At 46.9% G+C, this 13416-nt stretch overlaps 2 protein-coding genes across 8 annotated transcripts in view; one reads left to right on the top strand and one right to left on the bottom strand.

Annotated features, from left to right (window-relative positions):
* The window catches only part of PIP4K2B (phosphatidylinositol-5-phosphate 4-kinase type 2 beta), a 27294-nt gene extending 14739 nt beyond the window's left edge, over positions 1–12555 (top strand). Inside the window, exons 4-12 of one of the 7 annotated variants that reach the window (XR_008573946.1) lie at positions 666–818; positions 1600–1746; positions 2107–2145; positions 3508–3621; positions 3923–4181; positions 4575–4678; positions 5387–7137; positions 7672–7708; positions 11225–12555. Coding sequence is in view for 1 of the 7 variants with exons in the window: in XM_054801975.1 (XP_054657950.1) it covers positions 666–818; positions 1600–1746; positions 2107–2145; positions 3508–3621; positions 3923–4181; positions 4575–4678; positions 5387–5467 (897 nt within the window). In the remaining 6 variants the exon portion in view is untranslated. Of the gene's footprint in view, positions 1–665; positions 819–1599; positions 1747–2106; positions 2146–3507; positions 3622–3922; positions 4182–4574; positions 4679–5386; positions 10283–11224 lie in introns of those variants that run through there. The other 6 variants (XR_008573945.1, XR_008573944.1, XR_008573942.1 and 3 more) reach the window with 6 other exon arrangements.
* PSMB3 (proteasome 20S subunit beta 3) lies at positions 10665–13416 on the bottom strand. The gene is made up of 6 exons (XM_054801986.1): positions 13262–13416; positions 12641–12825; positions 12140–12247; positions 11585–11762; positions 11245–11339; positions 10665–10790 (listed from the first exon to the last, which is right to left on the bottom strand). The coding sequence occupies exons 1-6, from the start codon at positions 13262–13264 to the stop codon at positions 10742–10744; spliced, it is 618 nt and encodes a 205-aa protein (XP_054657961.1). The 5' UTR covers positions 13265–13416; the 3' UTR covers positions 10665–10741.

Genomic DNA, 13416 nt, shown 5'->3' with positions numbered 1-13416 from the left:
AAGCTATTTATACTCAGAATCCTTTTCGTCCAATTGTAAGAATTGCAGAGGCTGATGGTGGCTTTTGCTTTCAGGGTGACCTGTAAAGAATTCCCAAACAACGAGACTTTTGCCAATTTAGGCTGCCTTTTGGTGGAAAAGGAGGCAAGCCATTTAATTAATTTTGTTCTTTTTTTTTTTTTCTTAAATCTTGGAAATATGCTGACAGTTCTTAGATTTCCAGGAGGAAATGCTAAGAAGTTTTGGTCTGTGTATACTGCCTCCTTAATAACTCATTAGTAAAAAAAACATTTTCAAAAATGCATGCCAGGTGTTGGAGTAAAACAGGTAAATAGAAGGCCCAGATGAAAGCTCTAAACTCCTGTGTCCAGACTTCCGAACAGTTGGGTTAACCTCAGTAGTGGTGAACACTCAAGGATGCTTGCTCTTTAATGGTCATGACTGGAGTGTGTTTGCAAGTGTGCTCTGATGCTTGACCAGGACACTGTCACAGTTACAAAGGTGGAGCACAAAGTCCCTGGGATGTCTGTTGTTCCAGAGCCAGGTTGTGGAGCTGGCCTTGGTCACCCACATCTCATCTGCTTTCCAAGACTGCTCTTCTTTCTTCTCCAAGGAGGTGGCAGCTCCTGCCTCTCCTCCCCACTTTTTTGTTCTGATTCCCTCAGAACTCGGTGACACGAAGCGCCCCAGTGAACAGTGACAGCCAGGGCCGATGTGGGGCCCGGTTCCTCACCACCTACGACAGGAGGTTTGTCATTAAGGCAGTGTCGAGCGAGGATGTAGCAGAGATGCACAACATCTTAAAGAAGTACCATCAGGTACGGTGAGTCTGGAACCCTGGGAGGGGGGGTGGAAAACACCTTGGGGAGCATCTTGTGATTTGCTGGGGAACTGGAGCTTGGATTCACAGTGTGCAACCTGGCAGAGCTTGCAAATAGCTTTTGCAGAAGAAAACTGTTCCTTATTATCTGAGTGCCGATTATGGCACAGCTGCCTGTTTCTTTGCAGTGCTGAGCCCATTCACAGCTCACCCTGTTCCTTACATTAGTGAATTATGGATTGCTGGTACCTGAGATCTGTAAACATGCTCCTAATTCAATCCTTTGAATTAGACTTTCCAGAGGGACCAGGGAGGAGACAGTTATGTGCAGCAGGGAAGGGGGGGCAAAGTGGGACAGCTGGAAATGTTCTACCCTGGTCCACATTATCTCTCAGTCCATCTGCTCTTCACTTTCAGATACACTCACATCACCACCAGAAGTGAAGTTAGCCAGTGTCAACAACAGACTTGCCCTGCTGAGACTGGGTGACAGACACAAGCCTAGCCTATTACAGCAGGCTGGACGTGCACACACACGTGCACGGTGCACGGGATGCTCTGTCTCAGCTCAGGGCTGGAAGATTCTTACAATGCCCTAACTTGCTTTTCTTGAGACCCTAGGAGCCATGTGCAAGTCTCCTTTCCTTTCGCATCGGTGTCAGATGTCTGGAACGGGAGGCTTCGCTATCAGCTTCTTGCTGAGCTTGTGTTCTGTCAGAGATGGGTTTTGTGTGACAATACCGTCTTTCTCTGCCCTTCCCTTCCCTGCTCTCCTCCAGTTCATAGTGGAGTGTCATGGGAACACCCTCCTGCCCCAGTTTCTTGGCATGTACAGGCTCACCGTGGATGGAGTGGAAACCTACATGGTGGTTACCAGAAACGTATTTAGTCACAGGCTGACTGTGCACCGGAAATATGACCTGAAGGTGAGTGTTTGGAGGGCAGTCATGGAGCTGAGCTCCTTTTCCGGGAGGGTGGGAGCTGGTCTTTGTAACACCTACTTGACAAGGTTCTGGGCTTTGCTTTCTGTTCAGGGGATCGGGTTTTGGGGGCTCTGGATGGGGCTTCACTTGAAGCTCAAATGTTGTTCCATTCCCCCATCCCAAGTGGTCTACACTACACCAGGGAGATCTGTAGGGCTATGTCAGGCATGAAAAAGGGGTTGAGCACTGATTTTAAAAATACTTTCATTATTTTTCTGCATGGAGGAATTAAATGGTGTCAATGAATTCTTTGGGAATATGACACATAGTGCAGCAATGCTCTTTTCTTTATTCTTTTATCAGGGCTCAACAGTATCCAGGGAAGCAAGTGATAAAGAGAAGGTATGGACTGTTCCTGGCCAGCCTTTCCTTCCTCCTGGTGGTTGGAAGCAGATGGGATGCAACTGACTTCCCTTTTCCAAAGGGGTATTGAGCAGGGGATATTAAACGGGGCCTGAGTGATAACTTGTTTCTGTCCCACCTTTCAGGCTGTGCCCAGTAACTGCTCAGGAAGAAATCGTGCAGATCTGGTGCTGCCCTCCCCTGCCCTGTTATGTTGACACTACCAGGAGTGGGGGGAACTTCTTGGGGGACAATCCCACAAGTACCAAAACCCACATTAGTGCAATGGTGTCTTTATGGAAGGATTTCTTCATAGCGCTCCCTGTGTACCAAACTGAGTCAGGTCAGCAGTTAGCTTTTGCAACAGATGCTTTATAAACCAGACCAGCTCCTCTCAGATTCTTGGCATATCTCAGCCTGTTTGTAAGTTTGGTTTCTGGTGCCATTAGGGGAATGTACGACTCGGAATCCTGCCCCTGCAAAACTTTGGCTGTGATGCAGCCATGAAAAGTCCTGTTGAAATCACAGCAGCAACTCATGGTACTACATGTTTTGCCCACACATGTGGGATTTTCAGGTTTGGGACTGCGAAGTCTACTCCAGCCTGCCCTAAAATTAGATCTCTGACATGAGCCAAGGGACTCCCATTTACACCAAATGCTGTGGTGTCAAGGCATGGCTTCATTGTGCCCGAGTGTCCCCGGCTTGCTGGCTGTTTACTCTCTAGCTTTTTCTGCTTATGCAGTTTGTCTCAGACCATTCATAGTAGATCTATATAAAGCCACCATACACTCATATATCATTCTAAGAACAAAATAATTTAATTCCCAGTTGCACAAAGGGGTTGTATGTTCTTCCATGTCCCTGAGAAATCCTCAGGGCCTGCTGCAAGCAGATTCCTCGAAAAGCAGCAGTTTTAATTTTTTCCTCAAGTCTTCAGGGAGAGAAGCATTTTTTTCAAGACTTCCCCCCCAATCAGAAGCCAACAAAACGCATTTCTTTTCTATTCTGGGAGCTGGTTGGACTGTCTCTGGCTGGAGCCCAGCTGTCAAGCTTTCAGCCTGCAGCACATCTTCCCGGCAGTCTTTAAAGTTGAGTTGCTCTCTGTGTCTCACTTCAGTTTCCCCTTAGGTACAGCTCAGCACATGGATTCATTGACAAAAACTGCTCTGCCTGATGCTGTTTTCATACTTAGTGGTCAGGATGAGCCACTTCACCTTAAAAACAGGCAAAAGACGCTGGTGCAGCCCCCCACTCAATCACAGTCTCTGTGCAATCAACGTATTGCTAATGGATCAGTGTACCAGCCCTCCCCCAGGAAGCAGGGGTTTGGAGAATTTGATGCAGGCTTTTTTGTTGCAGGCCAAGGATCTCCCAACGTTCAAGGACAACGACTTCTTGAATGAGGGTCAGAAGCTGCATGTTGGAGAAGAGAGTAAAAAGAACTTCCTTGAAAAGCTGAAGCGGGATGTGGAGGTAGAGTTTCCTGGGGGACAGGTTTTACTCTGTCTGCTATAACTGGATCCTCACTGTGGCCTCTGGCACAAGGGGTGCAGCAGTGACTGAAAAGCAAGTCACTCCTGGATCAGTCAAGCAATTACAGCCAGGGTCATGCTGATGGCAGTGGGCATAGAGCTTATGTATAGATTCTCTGGAATCTAGTAAGGGTTTAGCTCTCACTACAGCCCTTTCTATTCAGGGAGATACTGGCAGTGTAGGACTGAGGATGTCTGATCCCACGTGAATGCTGCTGTTCTCATTCATCACTTTCTCTCAGTTTTTAGCTCAGCTGAAGATTATGGACTACAGTTTGCTGGTTGGGATCCACGATGTTGACCGAGCAGAGCAGGAAGAGATGGAAGTGGAGGATCGGGCAGAGGATGAGGAGTGTGAGAACGATGGTCTTGGAGGCAACCCGATTTCCTCCTATGGCACACCCCCTGACAGCCCTGGCAATCTCCTCAACTACCCTCGCTTCTTTGGGCCTGGAGAGTTCGATCCTTCTGTCGACGTCTATGCCATGAAGAGCCACGAAAGTGAGTACCATGGAATATTGCCCTGAAGAAGGTCTGGAGGGCAGAGGAGGTGTCCTGTGGTCTGGCTGGGCTAAATGGAGTGAGAGGACTGTCCACGGAGAGAGAGGGACCCTGCCGAGTGTCTCTCCTTTGCTGTACAGTCTGTTGTTGCGGATGGTGTGAGTTGGAATGCGTAGAAGTGATGCTTGGAGAGCAGTGGCATGTTCAGAGAGCGTGTGGGCCTCTGGTGTGCTGTTTCCAGTCGTTCTTCTCTGCCCTTCTGCAGCCTCCAGCTGCCTTGCTTTCTCTGCTAGTTGCATCAAAACAGATCTGCCGTGTATTTTGTAAGGAGGGGGGTGCCGCTGGGCTTTGCTCACAGCTCAGGGTGTGCTAGCAACTCTCTTGCCTTGCTAGGTGCCCCCAAGAAGGAAGTGTACTTCATGGCCATTATAGACATTCTTACGCCATACGATGCGAAGAAGAAAGCTGCACATGCTGCCAAAACAGTGAAACATGGGGTAAGCAGCCTGCCACCCGCAGGGAGGACGGGCTTTGGGGCTTCTGCTTTGCCTGCATGCCTGCGTGCGTATGTGCGGTGTCTCCTGACACTGAGTTTTCTATCGGTATGGCAATTCTCCAGTGATCTTGTGCCCAAGAACAGCTCTTCCCTCACCTACTGTCTCCTCAGACTGTCTCAGAAAGGCTTTCCCTCTGGTTCTTTGGAGATGCATTGCATTTACATCCCAGTTAGGAAGGTGCTGGATTTCTCTGGTGTGGCACCAACAGCCTCACAGAGCAGGAAAGAACTGTCTGCAGGGAGACATACTACCCTGCCCCTTCCTGGGGCCAGTCCTGTTCCCTGGCAGCAATCCTAAACTCCCCAAAAGGGCTTGAAAACAGCCCAGGTTAGCGGGACATGGAGTTTTTCATGTTCCTTCCAAATCTCCTCTAAACCATGAGGGAACAAATCCAATGCTTTGACTCAGTGGTCTGCAGAAGATCCAGCTGGAGCTAAAATCAGTTTCCTTCAGGATCTCTCTAGACCTCTACAGATGTTGGGGTTTTTTTTCCCAGAACTTGCAAGTTGTTATGGATCTTTCCCGGCAGAGACAGGCTGTGCTGACATGATTGTCCCCTGCTGTCCTCCCTCCTCCACCCTTTGCAGTGCTGCATGCTCTGCCCTTAGAGGAGGGTGTTATGACTTGTCTCTCCTCTCTGCCTTGCAGGCTGGGGCAGAGATCTCCACCGTGAACCCAGAGCAGTACTCTAAACGCTTCAATGAATTTATCTCCAATATCCTGACATAGTTGTCTTCAGCCTTCAGCGAGAAATGAAGAGAAGAGGGGCTACTTCCAAACAGAATGCAGCCTGTGACACTAAAACAGACACTGTAGCAGCATGTGGGGTGTGCATGTGTGCGTGTGTGCGTGTGTGCAAGAGTGAGTGTGTGGCACTGTGTGACTTAAGAGAAAACTAATTCTAGGTGCACCCTCCAACAGTCCACTTGACCCAGGTGGAAAAGTGGGTTTTTATGTTACAGAAGTGCCCAGACATAGATTTGAGGGCTTTTTAAAACAAGAAAAGTGCATTGTTTCAGCACTGCTCTTTCTAATGACATTTTCTCCTCTCTGATCAAGAGAATCCCATAGGGATATGATACGTGGCACTGTATAAAAGGGGTCGCTCTAGATCACGTTCAGTAGGAGTGAAGCAGTGCCTGATTCCACACACTACTCCTTTTTTTTTTTTTTTTTTTTTTTTAATTGGACTGTCTTTACCAGAAAGACATACAAGCCCTTTTATTTCCCTCTTGGTAGGAATTGGAAGGAAAATAGCTCACCATTTCAAGGATGGAAAATATTACTCTGATAAGGAGGAGTCGCTGAACTTTAGGTAAATTCAGACTGGGACACTTTATATTTTTTGGTTAATTTAAGTAACAAAAACTTTTTTTGTAACTGCACTTGATTCACAAGAAAGACAAGGGAAATGAACATCTACCAAAGATGATCACTTAAAAAGGTGTAACTTCTAGAACCTAAAAAAAAAAAAAAACAACCAGTGTGAGAAGTAGTAGAGGCATTGAACAACCTCAGATGATAATGTGCTCGGACCCATTGTGCTTTAAATTGGCCAGCTATGAAGATTTCATAAACATAAAGAGGTAAAAAAAAAAATAGCATTTTGTACCTGTAGATATGGGATAGTATTTCACTATCTGGAACGTTTCCCTGTTGCACCTCAGTCAGGAATTGCCGTGTCTCTTAGATTACAGCTTCACATTGCAGTTCTGCCAGTGTTAATCTAGCTAATGTTCAGTCTTCCTTACTTGCCCGATCTGCAACAGGTACTTGAATTTGTTTCCTGACAGAGGTTCTTTGGTTAGTTGGTGTATTTTTTAAATGGCAATGTGACTTGCACACGAAGGAATTGGACTCGCTACCAGTGGGGAGTGCTGGGAGCTGTGACTGTGGAGCAAGTTTCACTGCTCAGGAGGACTCAGGACTTGAGCTGTGATTGTTTTTACTCCTCTCTGCTCCATACGCCTCTCTAGAGCGACAGTCAAGGAGTGGAAATGTTTGAACACTTGCGCCAGATTATTTCCCCCCCCCCTAAGGAATTGGAACTGATTTGCGTGACTGAATAACGTCCTGTTTTGTCTCCAGAATGCTTGTAATATTTTTCACAGCCAAGCTTGTCAGACTTGCTTTGGGTTTTGTTAGCTCTGCTGCACAACAGTTACAGATCTTTTGGTTCTTTTTATAATTTTCTTTTTCTTTTTAAGCAGGATTTAGCGTTTTGAACAAACCTCTTGCAGTTGAAACATGTTGCTTATCTGCCTTGAAACTGTTTTCACATATGCCTTTGTTTCGGGAATAAGCTGTTTCGAATGTCTGTCCTGTGCTGTAACGCGTGCTACAGTTTGCTGTGTGGAATTTGGTCCTTTTGAGAGATAACTGGTGCTCATCACATCCTGGTAATTTCCCTAGACTAATGCTAGCTCTGGTCTGGATTCTGAATGTGGGCTTGGGGTTTTTTATGTTCATACCCACATTCGTGATGTGAATCCCACAGGTCTCAACTCTGAAGGGGACAAAAGGGGGCTAAAGTTTCAGCCCATAAGAGTGCACTGTAAATAGAGTCTTTAAGAAATCAAAAATTACTATAAGGGGTCATCATGGGATATGAATCTTTTTATTCATTCATGGGTCATTCCCTTTGACATGGGACAAATTTCTTCTGCCGCTGTAGTCCAGTCCCTATACCGTGCGATGTGGGGGCTAACACACCGTTGTCTGGGAGGCTGAAGAGTCTTATGTCTTAAGATGTGTAGCTGGAAAAGCCACAAAACAAATGCAGCTATGAGAATACTTTAAAAAAGGGAGGACTTAGAGGGTATCATCAGCTTAGTTTTGTGGGCATTATATTGGTTGCTTTTCTCTTAAACAATAAGCACTTAAGTTTACTATCAATTAGAAATTAAATACCAATCACTTTTTATTCTTGACAGTTTTAAAAATCTGCATTGAATCTGCAACTTTGGCCTGGTAAGTTTGCCGTTCTCCTTTTGGGAAACTAGCTTGTACCTTTAAAACTGTTTATCTTTAAATCATGTATTAAAAAAAAAAGATGAGAAAAAGCGGGGAGGAAGAGAGAAGGAAATTAGTGAACTGCAGACATCCTGCAATGAGACACTACAAAACAAACAACCCAAAGAAAGTAGAAGAGTGAAGTTGGCATAGCTAGGAGCAATAGTCTCATTCACTGAATTTCATACACAGGAATGAAACTAAAATGCAGTTAGTTCCTGCAGCAGTCTTTACAGAAGTCATAATACTAAGGGCTTAAGAGCAGTTAACTGTATTTTCTTATTCCACTCCAAACGAACTCCTGCTAGAATTAAATTGGCTGGCTCTGGCTCAAGTGATATGAAAAGCCCCATAAACTCTATTCACTTTAGCACTTCCCCAATTCTGCCACTTCTGTCAAGTTGCCATACTGTGTGTATTAAAGTAATTACATGCAATTTTCTCACTTAATGATGTATTACCCAGGTATGTAACTTTGTTTAACATAAGCATTTTGTATATTGTTTACATTTTGAGAGGTAGCATTATGTTAAAAATGCTAATTTTTGTTTCTAGACAGTATTTTTATTACCAGAATAAGAAGTGAAGCTGCAAATATTTGATTTGTTTTTAAAAGGGACTTTTTTTGTTGTTGTTTCATTTTGTTTGTTGGTTTTTTTTTTTTTAATCTTGTTTTAGGTCACTTTTTTAACTCAAGTATTTAAAAGGAAAATCCAGCCCTTTCAATTCTGGTTTTACAACTGCTTGTGCTAGTTTGTTGTATGTCTCTGGTGTGAATTTAGTTCTAGTTTGCTGAATGTAGATATTTCTGTCTGTAGCATGTACCCTGCGGAACACTTCACACTGAAGTGCGTTTGACTGAAAACCACCCTCAGCTGAAAGAGTTGCAGTAGGTAGGCAGATCACTCAGATCCTGATCAGAGCACAGGACTTTTCAAGAAATTGCGGTGCAATTCCTTGGTCAACTGGAGTTTCAAAAAGGAAAAAAAAAAATAGAATTTAGTGTGCAGTGTCTCCAGTGCCCAAAGGCAGGGTGAGTTTGTGTGAGAAGCAAGCGGCAGGGTCTGTGTTCCTGCCTGTATTGAGGGTGTCTCTTTCTGAACACGGGCCTAATCTGTCCAAATTTAAGAACTAAAAACTGCTTTCAACCTAGAATTTACATCTTCCCCATTGAGATAGCTCCTACAGCATAAATAAGAGTGGGAGAGGGAAGGCGGAGTGCGGACTCGCAGTTTGGGTGCTGTTCTGCCCCAACAGTGCAATAAAAACCACTCGAGAACACGTTGGGTCACCCTTTCACAGGAACCCCATGTTCTGGAGGTACCGGGCAGCACCCACCCTTTGTGTCAGCACTAGGAAGGGGACCTGGTGTTTGCTGTATGTAAGGGGAAAGTCAGCAGGAGTTCACTTTCCGCAGCAAGGAGCGGTGGGATCCTTCCCTCTGCTCTCGTACACGCCTCCGCTTGACCTGGTTTTAATTATAAAAGCCGCCATCGTGAAATGTATCACAGGGAGAACTTCTGGGGTAGTAGGTGACTCCAGATTTCCTGCATAAATGAGGCTGTGCTCCCACATCTGAGAATTGGATTATCGTAATCAGCAAGAACACTAAGACACTTGAGCCTTCTTTTCTGGGAGGAAGCTCCCGCTTTCCCCTCCAGAGCGCTGCCACAGCTGCCTTCAGTGGGGATGTCAGCTGGGGACTCACCTCTTAGCCCAAGAAAGGCACGGAGCAAGGTTGTGTTGTAGTTACGGGCCGTGTTTGGTAGGGGTTGTCTCAGCCTCGGCCGACGGATTCCTCCCAGTCCTGCAACTACTATGCAGTCTTCATAGATGCCTCCCTTCAAGCTGCACGGAGGTCCAAGCGTTTAACCTCGAGGTGGTACAAACCTTTGAGAAGTCAGCGTGCTTGTCCTAAACTTGGTTTGCAACACTGCGTAACCAATCTGAGACAGATCGGCCTTAAAATAGCTCTAAAAACAAAACAGCTATCCTCTCCCCGTCCGTGTCTTAATGCCCCCTTTCAGGTTTGCCTCTCAAACTTCCCCTACTTCTGCAGAGCCGTTCTCCAGTATCCGTATTAGCCACTACTGATTTTCCTTGCTCTTTGAAATGACTGTTTCGTGTAATAGCAATGGCAAAGCTCGGGGAACCAACTGCTGGTCATCCATCATTTTTAGTGGTTTCAGTTTTCACCACTCGGAAGTTGTGCTGGTCTTTGTTTAGCTGCACAATGCTACATGCAGCTGGATTGAGTTGTGTCAAGTGAGCGTATTACACGCAGGTCACAAGGGTGGACAGGGCTAATCAGTGCAACTGAAAAAATGTGAATAAATTAATTAAGTTTAATCTAAAACTATTAAAAAAAAGCATTCTAGGTTTTTTCACTGCTGTTTTTTAAATAGGAATTTTAAGTCCTCTGTGCTTGTCTGTTTGCTAGGAGCAGTTTGAGACACTGTTACTGTTTTGAAATGCATGCATGTTACAAGATGAGTCTCCAACCAGAGAAAAATAAAATTAAAACTTTGTGTACATCTGTTCCTTACTGCTGTCCTTTTTAAAGTGTTCTAATCATCAGCTGTTACTCCATGAGGTATGTGGTCGATTTAAGTCCTAGATTAACCACAACTGGAAGGGTCTTTCTATACATGCCTGTAAAATGGGGGTTTTAAGTAAGAACTGATTTTACCAATAGTCCTGGATATGAGAACAAATTAAATTTGACAAGGAGATGCTGCTGAGTCCCTGGGGCACAGCTGAAGCTCAGTCACTCGCATATGGGCGTACTGAGGGAGATTAGCATAGGTGGCTCAGAGAGAAAGGTAAGCTCCGCTACCGTGTAAAACCCACGCTCCTTCTGACAGCTTTAGAGATGAGAACTTAATCCTAGTGTTCAGACTCAAGAAATGGAAAGTTCACTACAATACAGAGTTTTATTTAAAAAAGTTCCAAGCAGAGCGGGATGTGAAACACATGAGCAGATGCGCTGGGTTAGTCCATGCGAGCTTTCAGGGTCCTGGTGGTGATCTTGTCTTTTTCACTAGAGGGGGAAAGAGAGAAGACTATTAGTAAATCTGCATTTAACACATACGTACAGATTGTCCCTTTGTTAGTAAGTCACAGCGTGCGTAGGTAGTTTGTTTGCTAGTGCAGGCAGGATCATCTGATGGCAAAAGCCATCCTTTTGGCCAGTGGTACCCATACGTGAGGTGCTCCTGAATGCCGATGGGAATGCAGCTAAGGAATCCCTGTGCAACAAGAGTCCAACTCTAGGATTAACTTCCCACGGCTCCTGCAGTTCATGCAACAGCCACAAACTGCAACACAGAGTAGCCATGAGGAATAAAACACTTAGAATGGACAAAACATTACTACGGATACTGCTGGAAGGGAGCAGGATTAGGGATACCCTGGAAACCAATGCCTTAACTAACTTTAACACACAGCTTGTTAAATTCTACCTCTGTTCCGCAGGGGAAGAGCGCAACACTTACATTACGTGTACTACCACGCCCATTCCAGATATGGCATCTCTGTCCACTGCGTTCAGCATGGCCTGCGAGATTGTTTCGAAGAGGTGATCGGGTTCCTGAGGAACAGAAGCCAAAGTTCAATGTTGAGTCACCGGATTTTGTTCAAACCCCAAAGTATCATCCAAGATGCCACAAGATTTTTCCTGCGGGCTGCTAGAAGCTACAGCCTTTGTTCTCCTGAGCTCCTTTGGGAAGTACCAAAGCACAGAGCTTTTCATCCAACCTGCGTATCTCGGGTTCTCCAGTTAACAACAGGAGGCTGAATCCAAGAATCGGAGCTGAGCCTGGCCACCTCACTCACCATGTCGGGCTCCCAGAGGGACTCGCACATGCCGTACATCTGGTCAGAGCAGGTGCCGCTGACCACAAAGTCATCGGTTATCATCGGGCAGCCGATCAGGTCTAGAGAGCAGATGAAAGGTTCGTGTGTTATGGGGTCCAGCCCAGCAATGACTGGTTCTGTGTAGTAAGGTCCAAACCTGTGAAGAACAACATGGCATAGAGCAGCCACCGTGATGCCGTTCCACATCCCACGTCAATATCCACATGAGGAAAACGTCCCACGGGTGCTTTTGGTGGGGGACCTTTCGGGTCACCCTAGAAGCACCTTGCAATGGTTTTAGCATGGCAAACAGAACGCACTTGTACTGCTACAGGATTATTTTAACAATACTCAATATTCTTTTGCAAGGAAGTTGAAGATAACATCATCACTAGACTGAAGTCCCCTTTTGCCATACCACAAGCAGTCGTTACAGAGCCCTCCCCAACCTCCCAGCTCTCTAGAATCAGACCAACTCCAACAACCCCAGCCTTCACCAACACGTAAACAGTGACTCTGCTGTTTGACAGTTACCGTCTCTCATAGAGCAGATTGGAAACCATGCTCATAAAAGTTTGGGGTTTGATCTGCCTTCCTTCCTTCAGCTCATAGAGATTCAGCCTGAACTTCAGTCTCTGGGCACTGCAAGAGATCAGAATCGGCATTAAAGCAGAAGCAAGGTCCTTTTTCTTTCATCTTCACCCAGATCTGAACTGTTCTACTGCACACTGAGTTACCGGCTCCTGGACGCATGCCTGAGGCAGGTAGGTACTCCAGATGCAGTTCCTTTTATACCTGAAGTTAAGTCTTAGTGGTGATGTGATCTTAAATCAGATGCAGTTTTATTTAAAAAAAAAACCAACTCCCAGTGAATGGAGACCAAGAAAAGGAGTGCTGGCACCCAGCTATTATACCCTTCTCCACAAATAAACTAAGACATTTATGCTCAACATAAGCTGCCCCTTTTATTTATTGTAAATATGCCTCTTACAGGCTCAGTATGGGAACACACGGGCGGGCAAGAGTCTCACTTACACCGTCTGCACATCTGTGGCCAGTCCTGCCAATCCAATATAGAGTCTTTCTCCCATAGGGAAAATCTTCTGGAAGTCTGTGGTCACCATCTGCGCCTGGATCCCAAACCGCCGGTCCGCAGCAATGGCCACGCAACTCTTGCCCTTCATGGCCATTACGGCCCCCCCGTTATAGGACATAATAGACTGGAAGAGAGAAGGTCAGCAGGTACCGCCGGGGCTGCGGGCAGCGGTTCGGGGTGCGCCTCCCGCGCCGGTTCCTTGGTGAGGCCGAAGGGGCCTCCTGCACCCCGGGTACCCCCGGTCCTCGGCCGGTCCCTGCGCCCTCAGCCCAGCGCCGGCGGCCGCCGCTACCCCGGGGTGAAGCCAGCACCGCTCTCCCTCGCGGTTTTGGTTTTAATTTTTCCATTTTTGGGGGCCATCCCACAGCGGGTTGCTCACGGCCGCTGCCTCCCGCCACCCGCGGTCCCCGCCCGCCACGGCCGGGCCTGAGGGAAGGCCCACGGGGACGGGGATACACAACCGCGGGGACGGGGAAGACCTCCAGCCCACCCGCCTCCCCCAGGCACCCGCGGGTCTCGTCCTGCCGGGCCCAGCTCTTCCCCCCGGCCCCGGCGCTCACCATGGCGCCGGTTGCACAGACACCGCCAGGCCCCGCACCGCTGCTCCTGCCGCACCGCACACGACCCCGCCGCGCCGCTGCTCCCGCCTCCCGCCTCTTCCCATTGGCGACGGCCGCGGCCTCCCGGCGATTCTCCGCTCGCTATTGGTGGTTCG

The sequence above is a fragment of the Grus americana genome, chromosome 22, assembly GCF_028858705.1.
Source record: "Grus americana isolate bGruAme1 chromosome 22, bGruAme1.mat, whole genome shotgun sequence".
Taxonomy (NCBI): domain Eukaryota; kingdom Metazoa; phylum Chordata; class Aves; order Gruiformes; family Gruidae; genus Grus; species Grus americana.
The sequence above is the reverse complement of the archived record's forward strand: the minus strand, read 5'-3'. Positions and strand labels throughout refer to the sequence as shown.